This window comes from Poecilia formosa, unplaced genomic scaffold, assembly GCF_000485575.1.
Source record: "Poecilia formosa unplaced genomic scaffold, Poecilia_formosa-5.1.2 Scaffold439, whole genome shotgun sequence".
Taxonomy (NCBI): Eukaryota; Metazoa; Chordata; class Actinopteri; order Cyprinodontiformes; family Poeciliidae; genus Poecilia; species Poecilia formosa.
The window spans coordinates 370264-386216 of NW_006800378.1; the positions used below are offsets into that span (position 1 = coordinate 370264).

General features: G+C 38.9%; 1 protein-coding gene across 5 annotated transcripts in view; it reads right to left on the bottom strand.

Annotated features, from left to right (window-relative positions):
* The window catches only part of phactr2 (phosphatase and actin regulator 2), a 50418-nt gene that overhangs the window by 13148 nt on the left and 21317 nt on the right, over positions 1-15953 (bottom strand). For 3 of the 5 annotated variants that reach the window (XM_016663724.1, XM_016663727.1, XM_016663726.1), the window contains exons 2-5: positions 5300-5482; positions 3961-4035; positions 3342-3485; positions 1860-2108 (exon numbers count right to left, since the gene is read on the bottom strand). In XM_016663724.1, the coding sequence (XP_016519210.1) occupies positions 1860-2108; positions 3342-3485; positions 3961-4035; positions 5300-5482 (651 nt within the window). The remainder of the gene's footprint in view (positions 1-1859; positions 2109-3341; positions 3486-3960; positions 4036-5299; positions 5483-15953) is intronic. The other 2 variants (XM_016663725.1, XM_007577396.2) reach the window with 2 other exon arrangements.

The following is a 15953-nucleotide window of genomic DNA, read 5'->3' on the forward strand; positions in this document are numbered from 1 at the left end:
TCTCCAGGCTTGTACAAGATGGAGACGAATGTCCATACAAACCACAAATGCGTGTTAGTTTTTGAACTGAATCCCCCAGAGAGACATTTGTCTCTGATTCAGACTTTCCTTTCTCTTTTCCTGCCTGCTCAAAGTTTAGCTTCGGATGTGTATATCAGCAGTGACTTGCTTCATATCTTTTGTCTGAACATATTTATCTCATCTGTCTGCTCCAGCAGATTAGATAACTGGTGAAGGTGGTAAAACCGCAGCAAACTGGTCATTTTTGGTGTTTAGATTGTGTCAAACCAGCCGCCTCAGCAGACACCGTAGCACATTCGAAGGCAGAAAAATGCTTTTGCATGGATCATAACTTTGCACTGTGACTCCACAATGGTAAACACTGTAGCCAACAGTAAAAAACTAAGTACGTACACATGCGAGGAGCTGATCAAGATTATAAAGGATGCTGTGTGCTCACTTCAAAAGAAGTTTAACCTGAAACAGTGAGTGCTTTTTAAAGCTGCGCCGCCAGCTATAATGTTTCAAGGTTAAAAATGAAAAAAAGAAAAAGAAAAAGGAAACATAACACCTAAGGTGATATGGAATAAAGCTGCTTTTCAAAGCTTGTGTAGCGTCTTTGTGGTCATGCAGAAGAAGCCAGAGAGAAATTAAAATGTTTGAACTTCAGACACAAATAAACAACTTCTGTACAACTGCTTCGGTAAAATGTCTACAGAGCAAACTAGAGATACGCTGTTTACGCTTCTGTGGACTCGACAACACGGAAGAAGTGGTGTGATAAACGTACCCTCACGATTTCATCCAACCGGTACAATCCACACACACACACACGCACGCACACACACAGTAATATAGAAGTGTTTCCACAGCTACACACAAACCATCACTTCTGCTTTTGCAGAAAACGGAGATCATAAATAAAGCACTTCAACTGCAGGAAGACTGGTAATCCCCTCTATTAGAGGGAGTTTTTGTAGCCACTTGACCTGACTTAGACTTGATGGTGCTTTCAGGGTATCAACACCCCTTGAACACGCCACTCTTTGCCATGTTACAATCACCAGCCTCAGTGTGTTTCCTTTGGATTTGACAGACCAGTTGAACATGATTGTGAAATCTCCAGAAAAGAATGTGCCATGTCAGATGTTTTACATTGTTTTAGCTAACCATGCCTTAACCCCTCAACTTCCACCCCTAAAACGCTTACGTGTAAGTGAATGGCACCAGGGTCCGCAAGAGGGCTAAGGGGGTTTTAACTTGTACACAGCTGCAGCATTGATGGTTCTGGTATCTTCCATGATCTTCAAGATGATATTTTCTTTCACTAATGTTCCCCAAAAAACCTCTGAGGAAAAAACAAAAACTTCATTTATTCTCAGATCGAATTAATTGTGAATTGACTATTAATTAGCTGTATTTCTGAAGGCAAATTGTGGCATTGGATTTCATTTTAGGGTGCAAAAACATATACAGATTTCTTGTACACATATATAAACACAGAGCAATACCTAAGTAAAAATATCCATCAGTCTGTTCATCAAAAAATAAAACCCTGTTTTCTTTTCCGTCAACTTAACAATGAGCAGCATCTTTGTGTTGGTCTATTGCATAAAATCCCAATGAAACACACAGATGTTTGTGGTTGTAGCGTGACGAAAGAGCAAGACACCAAGTGCACGATGAGGTGTACATGCACACGTGGTTAACAGGTGGAGTTTATTTTAAGGAGGGCCGCGTTACTTGGTGAGTTCTTCAGGGATACGGCACATTTTCCATGCAGGGCGGCAGACAGGCAGGCAGGGAGGCAGCAGCTCTCAAGGGGACCGCGGGCTTCAGTCTCATCCAGCTGAACTTACCAACCCCTCGACTTGTGGTGTTAGTGTGCCGTGGGTTAGCTTTAGCCTGCGTGGATGCGCCTGCCTTGCCTGTGGTTTTAGCTGCCTTTTTAGCTCCTGGAGCACCTTCTTTGTGTCGCGTTGCGGTGGCGGTGGCGCCACCGGCTCTGGTGGCGGCGGTGGCCGCAGCGGCACTTTGCTGTTTTTTAGCCGCAGCGTCTCGAGGTCGAACCTGGTTTGTCCGGGCAGGTGGTTTAGTCACACACCTCTCTGAGCGGTTCAGAACAGGCAGGAAGGAAGAAGTGAAGAATTTGTAGAATTAAAAAGACAATGAGCATTTGCATTGTTGCAAAGAGATGAACAGGCTGGCATGCAGGCAGCAATAGAGTGTGAAAAATAGTAGAGGTGGTGTTGGGGAAAAAAAAGAAAGAGCTGAAGCCTTTAAATAGGCTTTGATAGATGATGTATGTGCATTACTTTCCCAGCATCCCAGCTCTCATGGTATCTGTTGCTTTATTTGCTAAATCTGCTCCCTTTGGCTTTCTGACTATTGGCAAATTGCTACAAGTTCAATGCTAACGCAATTGAGAGGAAAACATCACAACACTTAAGCAGCATCAGTCTGAGGAGCAGAGGCCTGAGAGAGTGGGACGCATTAGGAGGAGGAGATGCTGCGCTGCTCGGACTGTGGCTCCCTGCTGGAGGCTGATGTAATGGCATTATCAGTTTGAACACATTAGGCTCCCTCATTGATCCCTCAGAGAGGTCAACGTCAGCTAGAGAACGGACACATTTCCAGATGCAATGCGTAGTTTCAGAACCTACAAAAGACTGAAAAAATATTCTGGACAACGAAAATTAACCGTTTAAAAAAAAACAAAAATGGTCTTAGCAGTTCGTTTGGCCCAGGGGAGCTACAGCAACAATGACCCAATAATTTTCTACAGATCTGATTCTGGCATTTTGTGGTAAGTGCCTTTTAGTGGAGACGTACCGAGAAATTGGCTGGTGACTGGAATCGTCCGATTTTACCCTCGACCGGCCATGCTCAGTTACGTTTTCCGATCAGATAACGCATCAGATTTAAACGTTAAAAGATTGTGCTGACAAAAATGTTTCATCGTCAATGAAACATGTTTCAGCATCACAGAGGGGTTTCAAAATGAAGTCAGATGCAAGACTTCTCTTTATAAAGTCATCAATTTCGACTAAAATCTATATTGCTGGATCAGAACTATGGAAAAATCTCTCGACCGTTGCACCTTTTCTTAATAAAACAGGAACAATTTACAGGACAACCAACAACCAGAGTTATCTTAACTGAGACTGAGAAAAGTATTTATAGTGGTTGTGAAATGTTTTCTGAAAATCAGGAGAAAGGGGAAGTCCCGCCACATCTAAACCTTTAACAAGTAGAGAAGTAGAGATGGGAATTTGCCTCAGCCCTACAGGTCAGAGCAACAATTTAAACAGGAATGGACAAAAAGAAGAAAACCAAACTACCTGATGTTTTCTCCTCTGTGCCGATTGGTCCAGCAGCTTGTTCCTCCACCAGAGCTTCAGGAGACTCGATATCCACTTTGACTTCCTCTGGAGTTAAACTGGACGACGCATGGCCGTTCAGATTTTCACTACTGATCGGTTCATCTGAGAGAAAAAAAATCCTGCCGTCACAGATTTGCATTCACTTCAACAACAAGCAACTTTGGTGACATCGAAGAAAGTTAAAGTTAAAAAAACTCCCCTTGTGAAGAAAAATCTGTAATTTCAGCCAAGATTAAAATATTTTACAAATGTACAACTTATAATGTGCAGGTTTGTAGTAATCATGCAGTATGGAAATAATCACACTGTTTGGTCCTGGACCGGATGCTAGAAACCAGGACAACAAAGACACACAAAATAAATAAGTGCACACACACATTCACACACACACACATTCACACCAAAGGGCAAATTAAAGTGGAAAGCAAAAAATCAACCTAACATGCATGATTTTGATTTTGATTTTGATTTTGAGCCCATGAATCCCCCAGGAGGACGAGCAAACCCCAAACAGAAACGTCTGTTTGGGATTTTAATCTGGGACTCTTGGTGCCAATATAGACAAAATGAGACGAACCTTGCTCAGGGATAAGAACCCCCTTCCTGATGAGCTCCTCTCTTGTTTGTCTAGTGGAGATTTTTCTCTCTAGAACTGTAATAAGAAAAAGATGAAGATGGATGTCGAACTCGGTAAAGAAATGTAGTATGCTCTCCTTCAGACTTTCTTTTGGTAAAGGCAATCATTTTACACAGGACTCTAAAATGTCTATACTTAAATCATCATTCCTCTCTCGAGCCATTGTCCTGTTATCACACACTGTTCTGTCTTATTGAACCATTAAAAAAAAGTAGCAAAAGTAGAGTAGTGAGGAAAACAAGATTGCCGCATCATGTTTTCCTAACATCATGCAACCCAAGGCGTTCCTCAGGGCACATCAAACGATATGTGCAACGTCCAACAAATCTGGTTAGAGGGACTGCTGAATGTTACGTTTCTCAGCAGAATCACAAAAGTAATTTCCAGATTTTCCACTTTGTGTTGACCAGGGCTGGGAAATGAAATGTATTTTTTTTTTAACCAATTAATCAAATTTTAAGTCTAAGAAGGCTTAACTATTGGAAAATCTATTTTTTTTCCACCAATGTTCAGAGAGATGCCAGTTCACACAAGCATGGGCAAATGATTAAGTTATCATCTTGTTTTACAGTGTCTGTTTATTTGGACTTTGAATTCAGGTCAACTCCCAGAACGGATGGCTGAAATAAAACAAAAGTTATTGAAAATATTTTTTGTCATTTGTAATTTCTTTAAGAAAAAAAAAATAAAAGATTAAAATCGTAAATCAAATTTGGTATGATAAAATCTGAGATCTTATTTTTATGCCATGTTGTCTAGTCCTGGTGTTAACTAATTCACACAGAACTGCCTGCTTTAACCACTCAGCAACTGTTCCTCTGCTGTCTAAACAAACAAGTGTGACTTTCCACTGATATATTTAACAATACGGCCTTTTTTTATTTTATAAGGTCAGAAACGTAAGGATTCTTTCTAGTAAATTATCCTGGAAACAAGCCACAAACTTGCACAGACAAATCAAAAAGCAGAATATTACACTAACCAGATATAGGAGAGGGAGGGGAAAAAGAGCCTCTGGTGTTTCCATTTACTTCTGTCTCTTTTTATTTCCTGACCAACAGCTCAGGAATAAACCAGGAAGAATTACAAACAAGCCATGCAACCGTTTCCTTTTAAAGCTCTTCTGGGAGTTAGAGCGGTCCAATTCATATTTAATGTTCCCCACAAACCCAACGGTACAAGCCGTGACACTGTCCAGACTTTTGATTGGAGAGAACAACTCGGCAGTTGTTAGCACAGAGTCGAAAACACTTACAGCTGGACATTTCGCACATCCTACCTTTGGAGAGATCCTGGAACTTGTCGCTGGTTTTCTTCTTCCTCCACTTCCAGGGTTTGAACAGTTTTCCCAGTGTTGACAGTTTCCCTCGTTGCTGTCGCGACCCATGGGCATTCTGGGTATTGGAGGCGTTGTCCACCACCACATCACAGCTGGCCACAGATGATTTCTCCAGGCCATCGACTAGAATATGACATAAATATGTGGAAAAAAACAAAAACAAAGTTTAACTAATCTGTATGTAGCCTTTACAGTTCTGTTCCTTGATTTATATCTGTCCATAGAGTGCTTCACATTAATAATGTAATTTTTATAGTAAATTTGCATCTAAAGAGTAAAACATGCTGCACTTTAAATGCAGCTCAGTGTTTCAAATAAAATTCATCACCCTGCATGTTTTCCGATCCAGCTTCATTTTTTTCTGGGCAAAAACAGTTTTGGTTTTTTTCAACCTGCTGATTCTGAGTTTTACCGTTTCTGACTTTACAAACTTTAAGCACACAAACTCTTTATTTATTGACAACAAACAAAAGAAATGTGCTGCAGCTTCCTTCATGTGGCACTGGCAGAAAATTAGGAACTGAAAATTGTCCAGGTTTATAAATCAAAAATATATACCCAGACATTTTTCACATTTTTATTAAGCCCAACAGTGTATTAAAATAAAAATAGTTTTTCATCTTGTCGTTTTGCTGAACTGAAGAAAAAGATTTTCGATTTGGTGACCGGTCAATTACTAGTCACAGTTGATCACAGAAAATTGGGTTTTTAAATCCAGCTTTTAGCACACAGAGGGACAAAATGAGCATGCTTTCAAAAGGATTTCAATTAGAAACACTCTTTAAACAACCCCCAAAAAGTCCAATTTCATTTAAATGAATAAGACAAACCTTGAAGGGTTTCCAAGTATTTACTGATTTTTCTCAGCTGCAACACTCCAAAAGAAAAAAGTTAACTATGACAATCTGACTCCACTTTGACTGAAGTGCTCAGAGTTGTCCAACGTATGCAATTGCTTGGCTTCATCTCGCTTCAAATCACCTCTGCTAGAAGCTCAGAGAGCAGATCTTGCACCTATGCATTTCTTTTATCCCCAGAGTCTGTCTCTTTTGAGGTGAACACACACACTGTGTCCTACAGGACTTGAGTTTGATGGGGTTTTTTTCCAATCCAGCAGCGTCTTAAATGCTGGGTGAACAAACATTGTGCGTAGCTTTGAAAGTGAAAAACCCTGCAAAAAAAAAAAAAAAAAAAAAAAAAAGGAAGAAAAAATTTTGGATTCTTTTCAAATCTTATCAGATGTCAGATGGTGTCAAACTGTTTTATTATCGCATTCAGTCGTTCAGTGGAGAGACAGCCATGTCTTGTTGTTTTGCTCATATAAAAATCAATTCGCTGCTGATTGGTTGGCTTATATGAGCACCGATAGATTGTGTTGATGTCAATATTAGTTGCTAGTGGCAGGAAACAAAAAATATGGAATGAAAGGACTCAGAGGGTGGACGATGGACAGTAAAGATGGATAAAAAGCTGAATTTTCTGCAAGAGTTCAGTTGAAAATCAGAAGATATCAGAAGATTTTCTTACTTGTTAACCTCAGCATCAGGATGGAGTGTCCAAAATAAAAGCCCACATGGTGCATTTAGCAAATACCGTTTCTTGCATAGGTGTAGGCATTAGCCGACTAATCAACAAGGCCAATATTTTGTCTTGCTTAAAACACAGTCATCAGACTCACCTCAGCATACTTAGCAGAAAACCACAGAGCCACAACTATGAGCAGCAGGGTGTTGCTGTGCATAATGTAAGAGTGAGAGACATGATAACACAGCATTCAGCCAATCAAATAGCAACAAGCTAACCTCACTGGAGTTTCTGTGTTAGTTTGGTGCTTTTTTTAAATCATGCTCTTGCTGTAATTGTCAAAAACAAACCCTTTTCTAACAATCCAAGGAGGAATAGTGCGCCCACAGCATCACAGATCTTCCACCATACTTAACACAGCCAATGGGGTGCTCGCTTTTTGTCCCATCAAATTAATTTCTTTAAAAGAGCAAATTCAAAATTCAGTTTTAAAGAGCTGATTGGATACATTAAGGAATAAAAACACCATCCAAAACAACCAGCTCCTATTTACAAATTATTTGACCCCAAAACCTAATAGCTAGCTGTTCTTTCACTGGGAGCAGCAACAACCAACAAGCATTTATATCAGAGCAAGACATGCTGCTTTTTCAGATACCGTAAGACCTTTTAGCCTACTGCATGCTGTTGAACAAGTTCTGTTTAGGTTTTCGATTCTATAAATACAGCACTAATTAGACTGTGGGTGTACCAAGTGATACTGCAATCAGCTTTCCACAAAATATAGCTCATGATGGCTAACTTGCGATTTAACAATTGGGGCAGATACATTTTCACATGTGGTCAGGTCAATTTGGAAAACTTCCTTCCCTTCATGGATGGGATTTTCATTTAGAATCTGACTTTTGTATTTACTTAGGTTATTTGTGTCCAATACTCAACACATTTGGTGATCTGGACATTTAAAAGCCATAGAAAGCAAAGAACTGCATAAACTCAACCTTTATTCTTGCTGCAATGACTTCTGTAAAAGTCAGTGTGGCAGGATTTAAGCAAAATTCAATGTCTCAAATATATGAAAATATATATTTGATTATTAAAAATGAAAACACTGAAGTGAGCCGCAGAGGCCCAAGCACGCTTTCCCAAAACGGCTCTAACAGAGTCTCTTGCCTGCACACCGACACACATTTCCTGTTCCTGTGTTGATATAAAATCACAACAATAGGTGCAGTTTAACAGCTGCATTGTGCAACTAATGATGGGAAAATCAGTAACAGCACTCATAATCACCATAAGACCGACTACAAAACCTCTTGTGGGCCACAACTAAACAAGAACAATAGACTTAGTACTCTCTGGGCAGACAGAGGAGAAATACACAGAAACGGTTCACAGAAGTGAAAGAAAACTTGAGTCCTGAGAGCAAAGAGAACAGGAACAGAAAGAGAAAAATAAATTCAAGTTCAAAGTTCAGGATTTCTTCATAACCATTTGATTCGTAGCTGGTAATCAAATACGAACCACGAAACATGCGTTCTAAATATGACTGAGTTAGGTTTTGTTTTTAATGGCAGCTGATGATCTGCATCATCCGTTTTCATAATGCTTACGTCTCTTATTTAAACAGGACTCAGCATTACTACAATAACATATTTTAAAATGAAAGAGGAAGGTTCTGTCATCATGGAGGAATACAGTAAAACTAAAGTCCAAATTATTGACCCTCATACGGCACAGAAAGCAGAACTCCTCATCCTTTGCTGAGTAAGTCAAACACATGCCCAGTTGTTTTATTATCATGAATTCAATCTTCAGAGAAAGCCAATAACCTCGCAATCCAGACCAAACATTCCCTAAACTCAAAGCCCAGAAGATGAAATGCTACAAGCTTCCAACTGACTGAGGTTTTCCAATGTTTTAATAAAATATTTCATATTTTCCACTGGAACTGAAAGGCCTGTTAACATCCACGCATTTTCAAAATAATTTAGAAGAACAAAATGACCCAATATTTATCTCATTTGCAGTATCTTTTACAACAACAGCATATAGTGGTTTGTATAATTTCCCTCCAAATTCAATATCAAGTTTAGCAATATGCCGTACCATCTCTATGCTGATGATATTCAGCCATATTGCTCATTCAAAGTGTATATCTCCTTAAAACGTTACCTCCTCAACTGTCTGCTTGACTAGTAGAGCTTAGATTTATGGCCCGACCCGAAATCCGAGCTGGGTCGGGCCAAAATTATTTGCTTGATGGTCAGGTCGGGTTGGACTCGGGTTTCTGTGGCACGAGCATTTAATAAGCCTGCAATAAATCCAGCAGAGAGAAAACCAAACGAGAACGCAAGACATAGAGTTGTATTAATCTACTTATTACAGAGGAGTTGGTGGCTTACCCTGGAGCAGAAGGTCATTAGACTGCACACATTGTTCCGCTCCCATCAATCACACATCCCAGATGATCTAAACTCTATTATTGAGCATCAATCATTGATGCTAGACAATAGAGCATTGGTGAAGCAAATATAACATCTCCAATATATTGGAAACGTAGGTATATTTGTCCAACAAACCTCTGGATCGCAGTGAAGTTAACATCGTCTTTTGAAAATCACTGACGACGACACACAAACTACTTCTTTCATTTCGGCAACATTCTCAAATAAATAAAAATGCACCAAAAACTATGATTGCAATATTTTTATACTTTTACTTCTTCTCATTTAGACTACGGTAATGACATTTTCCTTTGAATAAGAGGAAGCTCAACCATCTCTGACTGCTGCTGCTGCTGCTTGACCTTTAACCAACACACACAAGAGAGACTGCAATAGTCGTGATCTACCATCACTTCAGCGGTTACCCATTTATGCTATAGTTCATTTTAAAATCTTGCCGTTTACTTTTATAGCTCCTCTTACATGTCTGACCTGATCCCTCTCTACCGGCGGCGTGAGGTCTTCGGGTCAAAACCCGTAAGTTCTAAATATATAAAAAAAACCTGTTGGAAGATGAAGAATACTGGAGGTAGGACCGAGTGATTTAGACCAACAGAGCAAAATCCAAGTGTAGAGATGAATCCCACTGAGAATCGGTGGCAGGTCTTGAAAATAGCCGCTCACGTATGCTCTGCGTAATCCGACTGATCTTGGGCTATGTTGTAATGAACAATGAGGAAAGAATTCAACTTCTAGATGTGCAAAGTCGGTAAAATGCTCCAAAACACCATCTCAGCTGTAATTACAGTAAAATGTGGTTTGACAAAGTACTTAGTCAAGGGGGCTGAATACAAATGCAATCTAAATAAAATCTTTCCAGATTTTATTTAGATTTTTTTTAAAGCAAGCAACATTTTTTCCCCCTAAGCAGCAGGTTTGTGTTACTTGTGTTGACTTGTCGCCTCAAATCTTAACAAAATGTACTAATGTTTGTGGTTGTAATACGACAAAATGTGGAAAATGGGGAATTGATACTTTTGCAAGGCATTCTAAGAGGGGATGCAAACAAAAAGGCAGGATAATGGGACGGCCTATTGCTTCATCCGATAACATCTGTTTAATAGATCTGCACTTCTTGGATTACTTAGCCCAGGATGTTTTTAAAACAGTCACTAAATTCAACTGTAAAACATAGCAATATGCCTGATCAGTATTGGGATTCCAACTTGCTTTTACTCAAAAAAGGTGGTTGAATTCATCTCCAGCGAAAGCTACAAACACACCTGGCTGTTCCAGAGAGAAATGACCTCCAGATGTGTTTTTGAAGAAAGCTCACTTAGCACACATTACCGAGGCTTTAACATCACACACTGAAACCGATTTCACACTGAGCTGTTTCTTTCTTTTTAATCACTTTGACTCGGCCAACCTAGAATAGTGACTCAGGCTTTGGATATACAGCAGATGTGGGAACGGGTAGGCTAATCAGAAACACAACTTGTGACACAGTCGAGATCTGACTGAGGTAATCCCCCACTGGGTTTGTCCAGTTATAAAACTGCTATGCAAAGATACGCAGCCAATGGGCTTATTTGCAGTTACACATCATAAAGTGAACAGAATATTAAATCCTTTAAAGGCAGTTTGTTATTATTGCCAGTGCTCTCCCCTGAAAACAAAGTATTGTATTGAAGCCAGTGTGTGTGCTTTTTTTCTCAGAATATATATCAGGGACATGTGTTGAGGAGGAGGGGAAAGGGAGAGGCTTGTTTCCTTCCTTCACTGCAAGTTACCAGGGGAGAGAAGAAATAAACGTCACAAACAGAGGAAGAGGGATGGAGCTGGAGAAAGAGGCAAAAATATACAGAGGACAGCAGATACAGGGGACAGAAAGGAGCCTGAAGTTTGGGGAAAATATGTGGTAAGAAAAGATGGAAGAAAGGAAGGGGAAGAGAAGAAGAACAAGGCAAAAAAAAAAGAGAGGTGTTGGACACGAATAGAGGGAGGAGCAACCTAACACTTATGTCATTTCTTCCTAATCTAAAAGCCAGAGAACCACAGTGCACCAAAACTTATAATACACACAATAATTCACAGGGCAAGCAACCTGGACGTTGTTTAGACTGCTACATCATTTGGACCATCACACCGTGGCTTCACTGGGTTTGTTTTTTTTGTTGTTTTTTTTACAGCGGCCATTATTGCTGACAGACGGCAGAGGGCATATCAGTTTCTACGTTAATAGTCCTTCACTATGATCCTTCCTGCTTCTACAGAGCTGTAAAGTCAGCAAATTCAAGCACACCACAGTACTGTTATGTCATCTATAATGCAATAATGTGGAGCATATTCATCATTATAAGAGACGGGGGTTTCACTGGGGGCGCAATCGAGTGTTGCGTTAGCTGCGGACAGCACCACAGAAAGGTCCAGTTTGTTTCCATTTTGAGTCACATGTTCCTTCCTGCATCCCATCACCTCAAGGGGTTTCCATTACCTGATTGAAAGAGCAATGCTAACCTTACGACAGAAACAAAAGGAGAAGAAAAGGAGTACATTTATGCAGTATTTTAGGGATGGGTTGGATCTAAATTTTAATTAGTGTTTAAACATTAGATGAGACTAGAGATGTACAGTGTCTGAAAAACAAGCAATTGCAATACTATTGCTGAATGTTGCAACGGCAAGATAACGTATGATTACCCCACATTTCCTTGAGTCCTGCATTTTCTCTTTATTATAATGACCCTACTGATCAATTTGACCGTCATCTACTAAAACTTTGCGTCACATTTGGGGCAGACAGCAGTGGAAGCTCATCCGAAAGCTCAAATTAGCTATTTGCTCACAGAAATGCCAATAATAAAGATGTTTCAAATGTTATAAATTACAAGATAATGACTGAGACTGAGCTGATTTCAGATGTAAAGTTTATTTTGTTCTGAAACAATCAGATTTTTTTATTACCAGGTTCCCTTAATGTCACATCTGTGTGGTCCGATGAGGCTACCGCTAACAGACTGCTACGAGCCATTAACAGTCCTCAGCCAGTAAACATCACTGCAAACTCTTTTAAAGTAAACATGTGAGCCAGTATTTTAAGTACTGGCTTCCTTTAATTGTTTATTTCACGAAAATAAAAAGACCATTTACAAGACTAAAGTCTCAGAGTCTCCACCTCCGGTGACCTCCAAAGCAGATGCCAACTATGGTGCCGACATCCCTGGAACTGGTTTCAAAATGCTTACAAACCTGATTTATGAGCACATTTATTCAATACAGCAACTTTTTCACGAACCCCCTTCCACTCCCAACTGTTCCTACGAAGCGATCCAAAGGTTTTAATAAGTTTATGAACTGCAAATAAAAACGACCATATCCTGTCAATAGATGTTAACTTAAGAAGGGATGGGCTGATGCTCTGTGTTTATGATTTAAGTGCTGCACAGCACATCCTTTAACCATTAGTGTGTCAGTGTTACACCCTTGCTCTTACTCTGAAGTGATTACATTTCACTGTCACAGCTGCGAGTTGTCCACATTATGGCTTTCCATAAGTTTTAAAGTGTCGTCATGGTGTTTGTAGTTTTAATGCTGAATATCAGGCGTTTTTAAATATGTTAGAAGTATCTTTTCTTTACTTTGTGGTTGAAGACAGAGCAACTTCAGAACTACTTCCTTTATTATTTCAATATAACAGCCTCAAACACAGATCCAAGACCTCGAGCGTGAAGCACACACCTTCTTACACTGAGCCCATAATATTTTATTATTTCATGTTAATGGCAGGATAAGATCTCTTCGAGGAAGACTTCAGCCTGAAGAGAAATATTAAGGTGTTTTATTAAAGCAAAATTAGCTTATTGTTAACTTTATAAGTGATTTTGTTTGATAAAGAACATCTGTTTTTCTTCAACCACTGATTTTTATTCCCTTCTGATGAAGACCACATGTGCTGCCAATCTGCATGGGCTTTGAAGCGCGATGGGAATAGCTCATCAAAAAAAGATTGACAAACTAAAAACAATCATCATGAAGCTATGAGCTGGATTTCTTTAAAAAACAACAACAACAAACCCCAATATGATCCAGTGAAAATTACACTGGATATAATGAGTAGACTCTAAAGCTGACATGGACACAACTGTGCAGTTTTGTCAGATGATATTAAACTCTAAATATGAAGAGTTTGAGTGGCTCTCTGAAGAAGACAAGGCTCTCGTCAGACAGTGTCCTAACCAACCCGACAGCTGGCGTGTTATGAGGGAGATTGTGCTTCATTCAAATGTGCTACTGCTGCGTTATGTGAAGAATCTTGAGTTTTGATTTTCATAGTGTGACTGGTGACAGCAACTCTAATGAAAAAAAAAAAAAAAAAAACTTTTATAGAAAATAAGGCTGAGTCACCCAAAGTGTCTCGATTCAACTGCACCATGTTGTCCTCAATAGCAGGAACTTACTAATGTAGAAATAAGGAGCCTTCACAAGGCAGCAAACGTCAGATTTGTTTTCCTTAGACGTAAGGAACCAATGCATAAAAATCACAAGTAATTGAATAAAACTCTGCCTTGGAAAAAAGTAACTCGTTTCCTGCCAAGCGGATCCGGGAGCTTGAAAGACATGATCATGGGTCAATCAGACAGCAATGCACTACTAAAAAAAAGAAAAAAAAAAACTTCAAACATGAGTGTTTCACCAGCCCTGTTTGGCAATGAGATGGAAATTTCAGCCACAGCAGAGCTGCGCAAAACTGCTGTTACTGTTCAGTGTTGCACCGCATTGATCCGCTGTACTAGCGGAAAATGAGCGAAAACAAATATCCAAAAGTAGTTTTCAGCAGCAGCACTCAAGCTAAACGGCCTGAGCTACGTGTGGTGGATCAGATCCCAAACAGCATATAAGCCTGAGTTACAATGAAGGTCAGAAATTATTACTGCGATTCTCATGTTTAGTTCACATCATGCATGTTTTTTTTTTTTTCAGTAGCATTAAGCTTGTCTTTATAGAGACACATATAAAGCTGTGAAAATAATCACTGTATGAATAAAGCGTCATGTCAATAGCTCCTTTAGCAACGTGTTAGAGTTGTGACAAGTTTGATACTTATTTTACCCGCAGTAAGTGGGTAACCACTGAGGTGGTGCTAGGCCCTGGGTAATCACATTTGGAATGTGTTTAAAGGTTTTACATTAGTTTACATTTTCGTATGTTTTTTTAAAAACTAAAGCCGTTGTATTACTGATAAAACCAGTCAGCACATTAATCAAGTATCCCAATAGAACTGCAAAACTTCCCCTAAAAAAAATAAACATCCTTTCTACAGAATTTAAAAATTTTATTACTACGTCCCAAAGAAAACCAAACAAAAATAGCAGATGGTATTTCTACTGAGAAATGCAACCAGTGCTAGCTGGTACTAGAGAGTCTCGTGAATATTTCTCTACAGAGAAGGAAAAGTAAAGATCAGACTTTTCCTGGTTGATACCTTTCTTAAGACCTCATGAAACAGAAAATATGCTGAAAGTGTTTACCAAGGTAGTGGCTTTGAACCCAACAAAAGAAAAAGAATAAAAAGAAAAAGAACGTCCACCTGTGTCTCTAAAATTCATCTGATCATTCAAAACAAAAACCGTGCTTCAAAGTTTATGCCACTGGCCGTTATGAAAACAAAATTAGACAATAATTCTCCAATATTTCACCTATCAAATAGAAATCTAAGTTGACTGGCGAATTGTTTACAGTACAACAAGAGGAGGAAGTCTGTATAAGACTCCAATGTGAAAAAAGAAAAAGGGTAGAAGACTACATTGGTTCTAAAGAAATACAAAAAAAATAGTTCCTTAAAACCATTTCAGAACTACTCCGAATCAGGGTTTCAGAAAACAGTAATAATGATGCAAAATCTCCTATTGCCAAACATCTCATTACAGCTGTCCCCAACATTGGTTGAAATTTCAAGGTTTCAAGTTGTGGCAGCTCCTAAAAGACGAGGCAACAGAGATAAACTCGTTTTACAGTTCACTACGGACCTGCAAGATTACAATGTTTTTATATTTGAATTTTTGTAGAGTGCTGCATATTATTATTGCCGTTTAATTGCCACTGATTGGACTCTTTTCTCCCAGATGTTTGTTCTTTGGCCTGATTGTCCAGCTTGTCCCTGGCTTAGTTGCCCTTTAATTTCTATATAGATACGTTGTTTGTCTGAGATCTGTAACAATTAAAAAAAAAATTAAAAAAAGAAAAACCAGGCTTTCCCAGACCATTACTGATTTCAGGTTTTACTTAGTGGGAGCAGTTTGTTTATATTTTGTCTAATTTATTTTTTCTTTTTTTCCTCCGGGCTAAAACGCATAGAAAAAAAAAAGTGTTACACTTGCTTTGATAAAGTGTAACAAAAAAAAAATAAGGGAAGTACAGGCTGATCTATCTTTATTCATCAACACATAGTGCTGTATCTGAATAGATCAGAGTGTCATGAACAAGTTAATTTGTTTCTGTAATTTCCTGTATTTCATTCTACCTTTTGTATTCCTTTCAGTTAATTTTGATCATTTAAAAAGCCAAAATTCAGTTTCTCCAAAACTTAGAACAAAACTAAGATAAAAAAAAGATTTAAAAAA